The sequence below is a fragment of the Asterias rubens genome, chromosome 5 (assembly GCF_902459465.1).
Source record: "Asterias rubens chromosome 5, eAstRub1.3, whole genome shotgun sequence".
Taxonomy (NCBI): Eukaryota; Metazoa; Echinodermata; class Asteroidea; order Forcipulatida; family Asteriidae; genus Asterias; species Asterias rubens.
In genome coordinates, this window is record NC_047066.1 from 8,227,326 (window position 1) to 8,240,878 (window position 13,553).

The 13,553-nt window shown below is 38.7% G+C and overlaps 1 protein-coding gene across 4 annotated transcripts in view; it reads left to right on the forward strand.

Moving 5' to 3' along the window:
* Window positions 1–13,553, forward strand: part of LOC117290094 (calcium-transporting ATPase sarcoplasmic/endoplasmic reticulum type-like) — a 79,094-nt gene that overhangs the window by 34,525 nt on the left and 31,016 nt on the right. For all 4 annotated transcript variants that reach the window (XM_033771347.1, XM_033771345.1, XM_033771346.1 and 1 more), the window contains exons 8-12: window positions 1,303–1,388; window positions 2,493–2,559; window positions 9,836–9,924; window positions 11,708–11,885; window positions 12,942–13,072. In XM_033771347.1, coding sequence (XP_033627238.1) covers window positions 1,303–1,388; window positions 2,493–2,559; window positions 9,836–9,924; window positions 11,708–11,885; window positions 12,942–13,072 — 551 coding nt within the window. The remainder of the gene's footprint in view (window positions 1–1,302; window positions 1,389–2,492; window positions 2,560–9,835; window positions 9,925–11,707; window positions 11,886–12,941; window positions 13,073–13,553) is intronic.

Genomic DNA, 13,553 nt, shown 5'->3' on the forward strand with positions numbered 1-13,553 from the left:
GTTTCAAATTGTACTCATACATGTGTTCAGCAAATTTTAGTAGATTGTATTCCTACAATCCAACTATCTACTTTTTTGGAGAGAAAAAAAAAAAAAAAAAAAAAAACGCCCCAAAACATAGAAACACTCGGTATCCAGGCACCTCGTAATTAAGAAGAAAAACCACACACTACTTCTCCCCTGTTGCTTGATCAATAACAACAGGCAAATACCGTGAGCAGTCTCTTCATGCTTGTCATTGTGAGGCACCGCGGGCAGTTGCAGGGCAGCGGTTTGAGTGAAACAAACTATTGACCCATCGGGGACATGGATCGAGTGTTATAAGCCTGCAGGGATGGAAAATTTGCATCGTTTATGATACACAAGAAGTTTATTTTTTTTTCAAGACTGCGCCTTTTTAGTTCCAAGTTGGGAAGAGAACTTAATCACTGAAAAGATTTGTTAACAAACTGTACACCAATGTGATGTGTACAAAATCCTTGGCTGATTTTGTTATGCACTGTCAGCAATTATAAAAAAAAATAAAAAAATTGCTCACCAGTTCAGGACGAACTTGTTGTTGATTGTAAAATGTAAATTCACCTCTTGAAAGAGATACTCCTTTGAAAGAAGAACGGATCTACAGACACCAAAGTTGCATTTCATTTTAAAAGATTAAAATTTCTTTTGAACAAGTTTGCCGTTTGAAAGCATTTTCTCTGAACTTCATTAGCATAGTACATGTAGGACTAATGCAATTGAGAAAAAAACTTAGCCGACAAGAACTTACAAGACCTTTTAAAATGTGACAGATTTTTCACTTGAAATGCAAATCACTTCAAAAGGGCAGACTTGTTGCCGTCAACGAGCTTTAGCGAGACAGAACAAACTTCTCATCTCCGTATTCCTGAGTTGTTATTAAAAAAAATATTATTCAGCACATGTTATCAAACCAGACCAATGCTCTTTACAATAAAAATACATGTAAAGTGAAAGAAAACATTTCAAACTAAAAGAAAAATACAACAGCACAAATAAAGCGAGACAAAATTTATTTAAATGTTTTAAGGCAACATTACACAAACAGCATTCCTTAAAGCAACATTACAGACAATTCAACGTCAAGACGAACCGGCTCTTTTCAGAGGTAACACTCCCACAAAAGCAAAAACACATACTGTTGTACCTGCAAGTTTACTGTTTTATTTATAGTTTCTTCTTATATGTCTTTAATTTGACAATCTGTTTTTTTTTTTTTCCCCTTCTTTTTCTTCTTCTTCTTCTCTCTCTCTACTTCTTGACGTCATCATTCTATCTACCCAGGTGAGAGTGTGAGCGTGATGAAGCACACCGATGCCATCCCAGACTCAAGGGCCGTCAACCAAGACAAGAAGAACCTCCTTTTCTCGGTGAGTTCGTTCGTACTTTTTTTTTTTCATATTCGGAAAGAGACGCAGAAATCCACTGGGTAGACTGTGAAGGCTATTTGACCCATCTGTGTCATTTTGGATCCTGCCTAGCAATCGATCATGCATGAACGGGCCGCATCCAAATTGGCAGCAACCGCTACGGCTACAGCTGTTACTAAGAGTGTTGCTAAGGGTGTCCTATAGTTAAACGCATGATGTCTCAGTGATCCAGCCACATGGCTTACACAGCAAGTGCAGTGATTTTGTATAAACCTGTGAGAGTGGTGTTGTGACTCTAAGCTCATAATTCCATGGTACAGGCATGCAACTTTTCAGCTGGTCAGCTGATTTCCTCTTTTTCTTTTAAAATAAGTGCCATAGAAATCAGGAAAACACTGCACAAAAGTTAAATGTGATCGCCCATTTCTTCTTTTGCTGCCATTGGAATGGTGTGATGATAAGGCAGAGCCACTAGCAGATAATTTGTTTAAGCAAGTATACTCTGCTAAAAGCTTTAAGAGATTTGGCCCATGTCAGCAACAGCTTACACTAACAGAGCTGTTAACAGAGCTGTTAACAACACTAGGAGTACGTCGGTGTAGTTTTAAAGTCTGATGTAGCTGTAATTACTTGGGCAAATGAGATCAGACACACTCAGGTTATTTAAAGAAGTTGTGGGAAATGCCTTGACTTAATGGTGTCTAGGCTCTGATCAATGTGCTAAGATTCCAATTGGATGAGCTTCGATGATATTCGATGGCTTATTTAAAATGTTGTGGAAAGAAATATAAATGCTCATAAAATGTTATAAAGCAGGTTGCAACAGCATATTTTATTTTATTTTCTTAAAAACAACAACAAAAAAACAAAAAACAGTCCCTTCCTAATTCTATTCAAATTTTTTTTTTACTCCCAAGAAGAAATTTGTATCTTTAAGCCAGTCCCTTCCAAAACATACATGTTATTTCACGGCTAATAAGCTCTTGGCACAGGTTCTCATTGAAACCTTGCAAACATTGATACTACTTGAAGAATTTCTCGTTAAATGGTATCATCATGCCGATCTTTTAACTGATGCTATCCCCCATCGTCTTCTTCCTCCAGGGTACGAACATCGCTTCCGGCAAATGTGTAGGCATCGTCATCGGCACTGGCCTGGATACAGAGATAGGTGAGTACCCGCTTTCAATGTTATCTTTCTCTCTCTCTCTTTCTTGCGACACTTCTTCTTCTTCTGCTCCCGGTCGTTGGGTTTCCCTGGGAACCCGTGAAGTAGCCTCTTGTGATAACGTCACCACGGCAAGCTGAAATTGAGTGCTAATGTCGTATGGGGGTACTTGGCTGGTACAGTTTGTGGCGCAATCTTACTTGTAGATATTTGACTGTTTATGTCGCAGGGGCCTCTAATTCGGCCTGGAGTTAAAAGCTAGCTTCTGGTTTTTCATGTGAATTTTTTTTTGTGTGTGTGAGGTTTCACAAGCAGTGTTTGTGTTGTTGTTGTTAATGCTGGTTTTGTTGTTTTTGTTTGTTTGTGGGAGTGGAGATAAGCAGAGTTTGACCAGAATGCCCACCTTAATAAAAATTACCTTTTTAAAAGCACTGCCCGAGCTGTTAATAATGTTATATAACATTTTGAGAAATTATTCCCTTCCTAGGAATCTGGTTTTAAAGAAAAGAATTAAAAATCTTTCATTCTGAGAAACATTTCGTACATGAAAAGTTTCACAGATTGTGTGATCCAATTACAAATGATTCTTCCTGCATGGACTTGACCGCTTCAAAATTTTGGATGATATTTCAAAAATGCTTTCACCTTTTGTAATAATCTCTTCAAAGGTTAGTTTAAATCTTGCATTTATAGGAATACAACAATTGAACAGTTCGAAAAACCTAGGTACTTTGTCTTTGATGTATTCATCCTGCAAATAACAAGAGCCAGAGGCGATGAGGACAATGATAGCCCAATAGCGATGATCATATGTTGTAATTCTAACTCCGTTTCTATTTAATTGTTATGCTGCTAATCATCACGAAGAAGCTCATATTGCACAATCAGTTCGTTTCAACACCTGGAGATTTTGTGATTACTGACTATAATGCAGACATTTGGAAATTGTTTGTGAACCAGCGTACAGAACGATGGTTTCTAAGTGCTGATAATTGTTTGTATTCAGATAGATTTGGGGAATTCTCAGATTTCAAAAATAAATTTGGAAATGTTTTTGGAGGAGTTTCACTTGTTGTGTGCCTTGTGCAATGGAACAGTCCAGATTTCACAACAATAACCATGCACGAATGAAAGGTAGATATTATTCAAAATAAGCACAAACGAGAACACAGAAACTCATCCACTTCACACGGACCACCCCTTGTAGACAGCAATCACAATGACACAACCTTGCCTCATTTGGACAAACAGGCGACGGTGCACAATGCTACAAAGCGCCCAATAATAGTTCATAATGGATGGGTGCCTGTCCAATATTAAATTTTGGAGCATCACAGCCAAAAGTACATGGCAAAAAAATGGACGACGTGTGATGCAAGATCCTCCAATGACGAGGATCTGTGTGTACATGGTATATAAACAAATTTTGTCAGTTGTCTATGTGACCTTGTGCAAAAATAGCACGACATGAACAACAAAAATTAAATCACATTATTTTCAAAAGGTCATTGCCTCCAAGGGGAAGCATGCCGATGTATTTTTACCGTCAAGGTTTCGTTTTTAATCTTGAGGTTGTTGACTCAGAATGATGCAAGTAAAAAGCCTTCGTCATTGTATCCGCAGAGCCTCCAGTTTTTATTAGATTTTAGCATGTTACAATGATGTAAAACATTGTTTCCCCCGTTTGCTGAAGGCTGTTAATAATCTCTTCCTATTTAGACACGATTCGTTCCTCCCCCATCTAATGGATTGTGCTTTTAATGTTCAGCTTTGCTAGAGTTTTTTTTTGTATTGAACCATCGTCATTCAGTTGTAGTGTAGAGGCCCAGGGTTTAAATATCTCAAGTAACAAAATAATCTCTTCCGCACTCTGGACGAGCGGGAAAGTACTGAGTTTACAGTGCTATTACACATGAGTATACAGTGCAAATTTAACATCTCTTATATCCTTGCGGTACCCGCTGCCAAAACATAGGATTCGAACTGCCTCTAGCTACACCGGGCAACCTCGGTAGTCTAGTTGGTAAGACACTGCTCTAGAATTGCAAGGGTCGTGGGTTCGAATCCCACCCGACTAACATGTCTGTGATATTTTGTTCACAGGACTCGGGAAAGTACTGAGTATACAGTGCTAACACACATTGGTGTATGGGTAAACACCAAAATTAATATTCTTTATCCCCGATGCAAATTTAACAGCTTTTAAAATAACCGTCTGGCAAGTTGACTGACCTCTAAATTTGAGATACTTTTCTATTATGAGTTTACAAATGGGTTGTGGTTCCAGGACTGATGTGGCTGTCTCATCTTGTGAGTATGGAACGGCTTTGGTTTAGTGGTCAGAGTCTTAATGGATGATGTTCGGTAGATAGCGTAGATGATGGAGCAAGATAAATATCTCGTCTGACTCTTGAGTGATCGATGGATCTGCTGATTTCTGGCCTTTCACTCTTTAAAATGTAGTCTCCATTTCAAAAGTTTTATAAAGTAGAAATCCTTTTGATGTTTTTAATTTTTACCACGAACGTTAAATAAAGGCAAAATGATGAAATTGTTCAGAAAATCGTGCACCTCTGACATGTCTGATAACCTACCAATGCAATCCTATGCCCATGCTCACACGAATTCACTCAACACAACCAAAGCAATACATGCAGCCCACACTGCGAGTCACACTGAACCAAGAATTCCCTTTTTCCAATACGTCGGTTCATTGCACATTCTTTCTACTAATTAGTGAATTTCACAGTCGTAATCAAACTCTTCCAAAATTTCAGAATCAGTATTCGTTGCTTCAATCACAATTAGGGAACCAGCCAAAATCATGATCAGAATTTCACTCATATTGCAAAAGTCTGGAGTGATATGATACTGTAGCCAATGATGAACCCTCCCTTCAGATTATTGTTCCTCTTGGGGAACCCACTGAAGAGTCTTCATTCCTCGTTCTGAGGCTCAACTGTATTGAATACTTGTCCTAGTTTGAAAATGAAAGAGGGCTGTAGAGTGTAGATCATGTTATATAAGAGTGACTTTGCATGCTCGCGGGCATTTCCAGGCAGGCAAAACACTACACTATTTGCACATGTATGAGAAAAGTTATATTTCCCCTTAATACTTCCTCATATAAAAACTTGATAAAAATATGTTGTGTTTTCCCCTTAAAATGCAAGTTTTTTTGTTTTGCTCAATGTTGCAGTGTACAAATCGTACCTGCTCAGAAGGCCAGGGTCTTTGAGTCTTTTTGCAAACACATTGTATCACATGTTACACCGTGGGCCAATTTTATTAGCTTCTTTGTGGTGAATTTCTATATCAAAGACGTGGATAAGCTGCTGGATTCTTAGCTGCAGCGCAGCCAATACCTGACCACGTTAGATAAGTCTGGTAGAACCATAAGAATCACAAGAGACCAGTTGTATGCATCCCTGTTTTGCAACAATCTACCTAGGTCCTGTTAAGTGGATGATGCAACTATAACATCAAGGTTGTACCATGCTTCCAAACCAATTTCTGCTATAGAAACAGTACATTGTATAACAGCTTGTGTGAAATTGGGGCCAGGTCCTTTGGGACGGAGTTAATGCTCCACTTGTGATCACCATTGTCCAGTTATTTTAATTACTCTTCTCATTAATAGCACCACCAATTGTTGAAAGAGCAGCGATGCATGCAATTGATGCTGCCTTGATCAGAGTCCATCTAATGACAAAATGTCAGAGTCTGTACTGACCGTGATGAATCCATCAAGAAGGACCCAGTATGAAGTTCTGGAAATCCTATTTATGAAGCATTTTCAATACAGTGTCTTTGCAATTTTCCCTGCAACAATACACTCATTTAAATATCAAGTCCACTCTTTTTGTGTACATTGGGAGAGTATAATTTGATGTAGGAGAGATTAGCATCCACTAAATCCTCCCAAAAGCAATTGCTTTATCTCATCTTCACAAAGTTAACCCGAGGGGCACTTCTCTTCGACCATGAGCATCCAATCTGGAGTTCCTCTGAGAGCAGAGGTTAACCAGTTTGACGTCGAACTTTTCCTCCCTCATCTTGCAATCATTATTTTGTTTCACCCGGGGCGGTCTCCACCGGAATTACATTACAACATGCACTCAAAGAAGATTGATCGTTAAAGATACATTAGTTTCCGAAGAAGCAACAGTTTTTTTGGTTTGTGATCCCCACTGAAGATCCATTATCAGTTAACGCTAACAAACACCATCAGCTGTTCCCTCGTGGTGTTCCTCAACTGTCCGCCACCCTTGCCATTTGCTCCCGCCGGTGTACCCATTGCTCAGGCAAGCCGGCACTAAGAATAGCGCTCGTAAGTATTAGATTGTCGTCATCAAACGTCATAGCGGGTCGGTGATACCAGTGACAGGTCCAGCTCTCCCGCTGGCAGGACCCCAAGACTATTAGCTTTTCTCCATCAGTGAAGCACCGGCAGCCGGTTAGAATTCCGATGGCCGGCCAGCTGATTGCCAGGAGTTGTAGGGCAGGGAGAAATTGACGTCTGTCTACAGATGCCAACTGTCCTAATCAGAGGCAAGCCAGTTGAACCAGTCCCTCTCTGATATTTGCTTACATTTGACGGCAGTTGTGAAATTATTGCAGCCATTGCGATGCTTGATTGTATGATGTAGTGAGGGATTTATGACTGGTGCATGAGTTTTACCGGGTAACCCTTTATCACAAGTCATTCTTTGACATTTTATGCTGAAGGGCAAAGCACGAAATGGAAATTCCAAAAGGGTAGTTAATGAGTCAAATCAAACCTCTCAATGTTTTTGTTTGTTTATTTTTGTTATAAATTATCTTCTTCAATACCCAGGGTAGTACTGCTATACATAATGTTTTATAGCTCATAAAATGACCACCCTAAGATTTGTCGCAGAGAGCTTGCAGCTGGGGTTGTTTACTGACGGAGGTTGGATATTGTCCACGTGGATAAGTATAAAAAATGGAAGGACTTTTTGTCGTCATCCACGTATATGTTCATGTTTATCATGGGTGACCGATGCAGATTTTAGATTTGTAGTAATAACAGTTTCATTGGTTTGGTATTTATAGAGTGCTTGTATACTGGGTATCACAGGGCTTCACCAGAAACAGTATGTTAATTAAAGCCATTGGACCCATTTTCGGTACAGAAACAAAAACAAGTTCACAGATTTACAAATAACTTACAGGGTTTACAGAAGGTATTGGTGAAAGACTTCTCTTGAAATATTATTCCATGAAATGGTTTACTTTTTGAGAAAACAGTAAAACAATATCAATTCTTGATATCGAGAATTCCGGATTTATTTTAAACACATGTCATGACACGGCGAAACGTGCGGGTACAAGGGTGGGTTTTCCCGTTATTTTCTCCTGACTCTGATGACCAATTGAGCCTAAATTTTCACAGGTTTGTTATTTTATATAAATTGTGATACATGAAGTGTGGGCCTTGGACAATACTGTTTACCGAAAGGGTCCAATGGCTTTAGCGAAGCAAATTAGGGCACAACTAATTGGGAAAAGTAGTTGGTCCTTAACAATCACATTGAATAGTAAAAAATTGCATGTTTTTTGAAAATTCTCGATAAACTTGTTTCCTTAATAAAAACAGAGTGGAAGAAAACAAAAATTATTTACCCCACTGTCCTAGTTTTGTCCAGAGGTGGATATGGGAATTTTACTACAACGAGATTCACACTGCAATAAAAAAGAAGATTTAGTTTTTAAAAATATTCCTAATTGAACCAAAGAGACAGTCTTATAATGTTGTCAAAGAGACGGTAAACTAAAGGTGTGATGCCATACACAAAAATCAGGCAGTTGGGCCAAAAACAAAACAAACAAATTGTGTGTTTGTCCGTAGAAGGTGCTCAAAAGGTAGGGTTTGTCTATGCCAAAATCAGTTAGTTTTCAGAAACTGTGAAATGGCATAAAAATTTAAGACAACCGAAACGTCTGCCATGTCATCAATATGATGTGATGTCTTAAATATTCTATATGTCAAGCAATACTCTGAACGCCCTAATTAGGTGGTATCTGAAAGCTTTTATTCTCATCTATTTAATGAGCAAATAAATAAAAACCTAGTCTTTAAAGTTTCAACAGGAAGTGCTTGGTTTGGGAATGGGGCGTCTGACATGTTTCCCTTAGGCAAGAAACAAGACACAAAGAGAAGGGGTAAAAAGACAAGATATTCTCCTTTGAAAGCCAAGACGTCTCAGATGTTCACCCCTGCCTCCTTCAAGGCTTCTGTACGTGATAGCATTCTGCTTCGCTTGTCATCAGCTCAACATCACACTGGCTGGCTGATAATCTCCCACATGCCGGTCCTATGCGGTTCCCTCACTGCGGTTTATTTATGGAGACCCATCAAGTAATTTATATTCTCCCGTCCTTTACGAAGCTAGAAAATGATTTTCATCACAAAAAATATTTGAAGATGCAACGTGTCATCCTTTGAGTTTTGATTGCTTTCGTATGGAAATATTTTTTTTGAGAAGCCTGAAAATGTCATTCCCCTCTGCAAGTTAACCGGGGACGGATTTCTAGCAAATTAGCCGGGGAAATTTTTCTAGCTGTAATGCAAAGAGGAGTCTGGGTTATGTTTGTTTAGTCTCGTCTTGTATGATGCCTCCCAATCTCCATGGGGGTTTGCCTTAGTTCTTAATCAAGGAAACAAATATGACTAAGCCCCGTTAACTTTACCCTTAGATTTATCAACTACACAAATACCATTATTTATCAGGCATGATATTCTTCCTGACTTTAAATTTGTTTTTGTGCGCACAGAAGAATCTGAAAAATTGAAGGGTGTAAAATAATAAAGATAATTGTATTCTTGGGCAACATATCTCAAGTAAAAGAAATTATAATAATTCTAATAATTTTAATGATATACCAAAACAAAATTAACCAGTCTCAAAAAAAAAAAAAAAAAAAAAAAAAAAAAAAAAACATAACCAATTCAATTTAGTACGTTTTTAAGTTTATTTTACTGTCAAGAAAAGTTTGGTGATATATTTTTTGTGATATTTTTTGTGATATTTGGTGATATATGTACCCCTCCTGGTGTTTTTTTTGTGTTTCTTTGTCTTCCTGGTTTTGTTTTCCTTTTCTTCTTTTCTTTACTCTCAGCTGCATATCATGTTACTTAACTCATTTTTGTCTTGCAAGGTGATTAGTTTGTACTTTTTGTTACAGAAATGCTGTTAATCTGTCTGTTTTGTATTTGTTAAGCCAAGTATCTTTTCTTCCTATTTAATATTTGCAGGAAAAATCCGCACAGAGATGGTTGAAACCGAAACAGAACGCACACCTCTTCAACAGAAATTGGATGAATTCGGAGAACAGTTGTCCAAGGTAACTTAATCATCTGTTTTTAGGGAGTACCCAAGGACATGGATCTGCTGACCATAGACAAATCATGCCTAGCAGAAATGGTTCACATGGCAGTGTACATAGCTGGTTGCTTACATTTGCTTACAAAGAAGAAAGATATTGACAAAATAGGGAGACCGCTAATACAGGGCTAGATATAGATAGCTCAGTTGGTAAAGTGCTGGCACGTTAATCCAGAGGTCGTTGGTTCAAATCCCTTTCAAGTCAATTTGTCTCTGTTGAACTTCAAAATTATTTTTTACTAGGCATTGAAGCACTCTTGTCTGCTAAATACCTTCTGCAAATTGATTGGAGTTTATTTGAGTCTTTACTTTGAGTTTAGAAGCTTACTGATTATGAAGCTCATACCAAAACCATTTTTGTCTGTGAAAATATTATTTCCCTTTGAAATATTTGAGAAACTGAATCTGAAAGCATACAAAATTAGAAATAAACAGCTGATTTTAGCTCTTACAATCAAAATTCAGGATCATGTATTTACATGTTAAACAATTTTGCATGGTTCTTCACTATATCTGTCCCGACTCAAACGTACCTATCCTGTATAGTACCTCTAAAAGTGATTGATAACCCCGTCATATACTTTCAACCTCAATCAAAATGAAACCTAACTCCGGCTGTCGTAAATAGTCGGAGTTCACCACCAGACGGCATTCCAACCCACCCTACTGCAGCTACTGGCCAGGCCAACCTTGCACATGAAAAAGCAGATTCCACCTACCGGGGAATTAATCAAACAAAACCCTCAAAATACCTGACGTTAATTGTTGGCTGAACAATCCAAGCACTTGATTATCGCCCAGCCTACATAATAGATAAGGTCACGCATTGTCAGTAGACAACCAGGCTAGTTTATCATCCACAATGTGGTCGGTTGCTTTCTGTTGAGCTCATTTAATTCCCCCCCCCCCCCCCAATATTTTTCAATTTTTAATTGATGGCATTTGATGTCAAAATATTGAGGTCAATAGACTGCACTTCTTGTGGTACGCTTGGGTCTTCAGAATTAGATGAGACATAGCATTGTCAGCAACCAGGTTCATCAAAAGTGTCTGCGGCTTTCTGTTCAGCTCAATGAATACCCCCCCCCCCAACATAGTTGATGACATTCAATGATTTTGACATATTGTGGTGTGCAGGGTTGTCTTGATCAGTGAAAAAAGAATAATTTTTTTTATAAAACCATTATTTATGAAAGCTATTGAGGCTTGAGTATTTCTATTACTTTTTCTAATTTGATAGACATTTTTTGTCTTTCTTGAAAGATAGCAATGGGAAATTAATTGTGAACATCTATGTCTTGCTTTTTTTCTTTGGTTTTGAAGAATAGAATACTTCCGATTGTCCTTCATGAACACGAACAGCATCACAGCTCATAAAAAGAATTGTTTACCTTGCATGTCCGCAAACCCACATTTAATTGAAGAATCGTTAAGTTGATATTTCACACTGCAGCCCATGATGATCTACCCTTCTGATGTTGTTCCTTATTGGGGCATACTGAAGAATCCATAATTCCTCGTTCTGAGGCTCCTGTGTGCAAATAGAACCCATCTGAAAATCTGAAAATCTGCAAAGTTAAATTTTAACACCGTTACCCCCCCCCCCCCCCACCTTCCTGTAAATCCGGTTCAGGTATTACTCATAAGAAAGTTGGTAAGACACTGCTCTAGAATTACAAATGGTTGAATCTTGAATCTGATCAATTGATCCAAGTTGACACTCGCTCTCTCTTGACCCTCAGGTCATCTCCATAATCTGTGTGGCCGTGTGGGCCATCAACATCGGTCACTTCTCCGACCCCTCTCACGGCGGCTCCTGGGTGCGGGGCGCCATCTACTACTTCAAGATCGCCGTCGCTCTGGCCGTGGCTGCCATCCCTGAAGGTCTCCCAACTGTCATCACAACGTGTCTGGCTTTAGGTAAGCTCAGGCCTGATACTTCACGGAGGCAATCCCCTCCATGCCCCCTGGTCATTGCCTGGGTGCCTTTGAAATGCTCCAGTAGAAATTTCCTCATGTAAATGCCTTGGTGCCCTTGCCCTTCCAATAATGAAGCGTACAGGCCTGTAAGCTCAACTTGTTTGTTTCCTGCTCAACTTTTTTGTAGGGCAGTCCTGGAGTTACATCTTAGTGAGGGCAATGCCATTTTTGTTTTGTCAAGGGCACTTAGAAAATTGTTCAAGTCTATGGGACAGTTTTGAAGGGACACCAAGGTTAAAGGGTCTGGGTACTTTTTGTAGGACACAAAACACAATGTCCACAGATTTACATTAAACTCACACAGTTTGAGGATAAGGACGGTAGAAGGCTTCCCTTAAAATGTTACTTGCTAAAGTGCTTTAGTTTTTTTTTTTTTTTTTTTCAATGAGTAAAACAAGTCACAAAAATAATTTTCGTCTCAGTCAGACGAAAATTATTTTAGCATTTAAAACTTATTTTTGCATTGGGGAAAAACTCCCCGAAAGAAGTTTCAGATCTGTGAATAAATGGTTTAAAATACAAGAAGGCAATTTCTTTTCATAGGGGATTGAGTGTTGTTGCAGTGTTGTTGCCTATGATGAGCTCACCTTCAGATTCTACATGAAGATCACATCATTCCTCGTTCTGAGGCTCTAACTTGCAACCCAATACTTATTCCATCGAAAAAAAGACAAATCTTTGAAGTAGATCCTTAAAGCATCTGACAAAGACTCTGCTAGAGTAGAAACGTCGGGCTATTTACTTTTGTTTAGATCCTAGTTTAGACTGATCATTTCAAGACCTGACACTTTGGGAAGACTATTGAGGCAATAGCCCCAATTAAAATGCGCCAGGTGATGATTGCCTTGTTGCCCCTTGAGCTGGTCCGTTCAATATGTATGTTTTCCTCATAGAGGTGCCCTGAATTTTTTTTTTACAAGAAATATTAAGTCGGAATTTGTGAATGAAATAAATCAACCGAGTAACAAAATTTAATGCTGATCACTTTTAAACCAGGAACTCGCCGTATGGCCAAGAAGAACGCTATCGTGAGAAGCCTGCCCTCTGTTGAAACGTTAGGTTGTACATCAGTCATCTGCTCCGATAAGACCGGCACCCTCACCACCAACCAGATGTCAGTCAGTAGAGTAAGTCACATCTTAAGATCTGAATAACGTCTCTCTCTCTTGCAAAATCCTTCAAACATAGTGTGTTTTCTCAGTGGGAACCAAAACCCGTTTTTGATCAATGGTCAGTGATCAACCAATGGCAAGTTAAACCGAAACAGTCATTGGGTGCGACCCCGAAAATGCACCCATATTTATATTAATTAGAATACTATCACAGCTCATAAAAAGAATGATTTACTTGAGTTGATATTTCACACTGCAGCCCATGATGATCTACCCTTCTGATGTTGTTCCTTATTGGGACATACTGAAGAATCCATAATTCCTCGTTCTGAGGCTCCTGTGTGCAAATAAAACCTATTTTAATAATAATAATAATAAGAAGAAGAAGAAGCAGAACACTTATAGTGCGCTGATATCCACCACAAGTGATGCTCATGGCGCAAGGGAGAAACAGAAAAATTAAGGAAAAGCACCTTTGAAAATGTTGGTTTTGTAG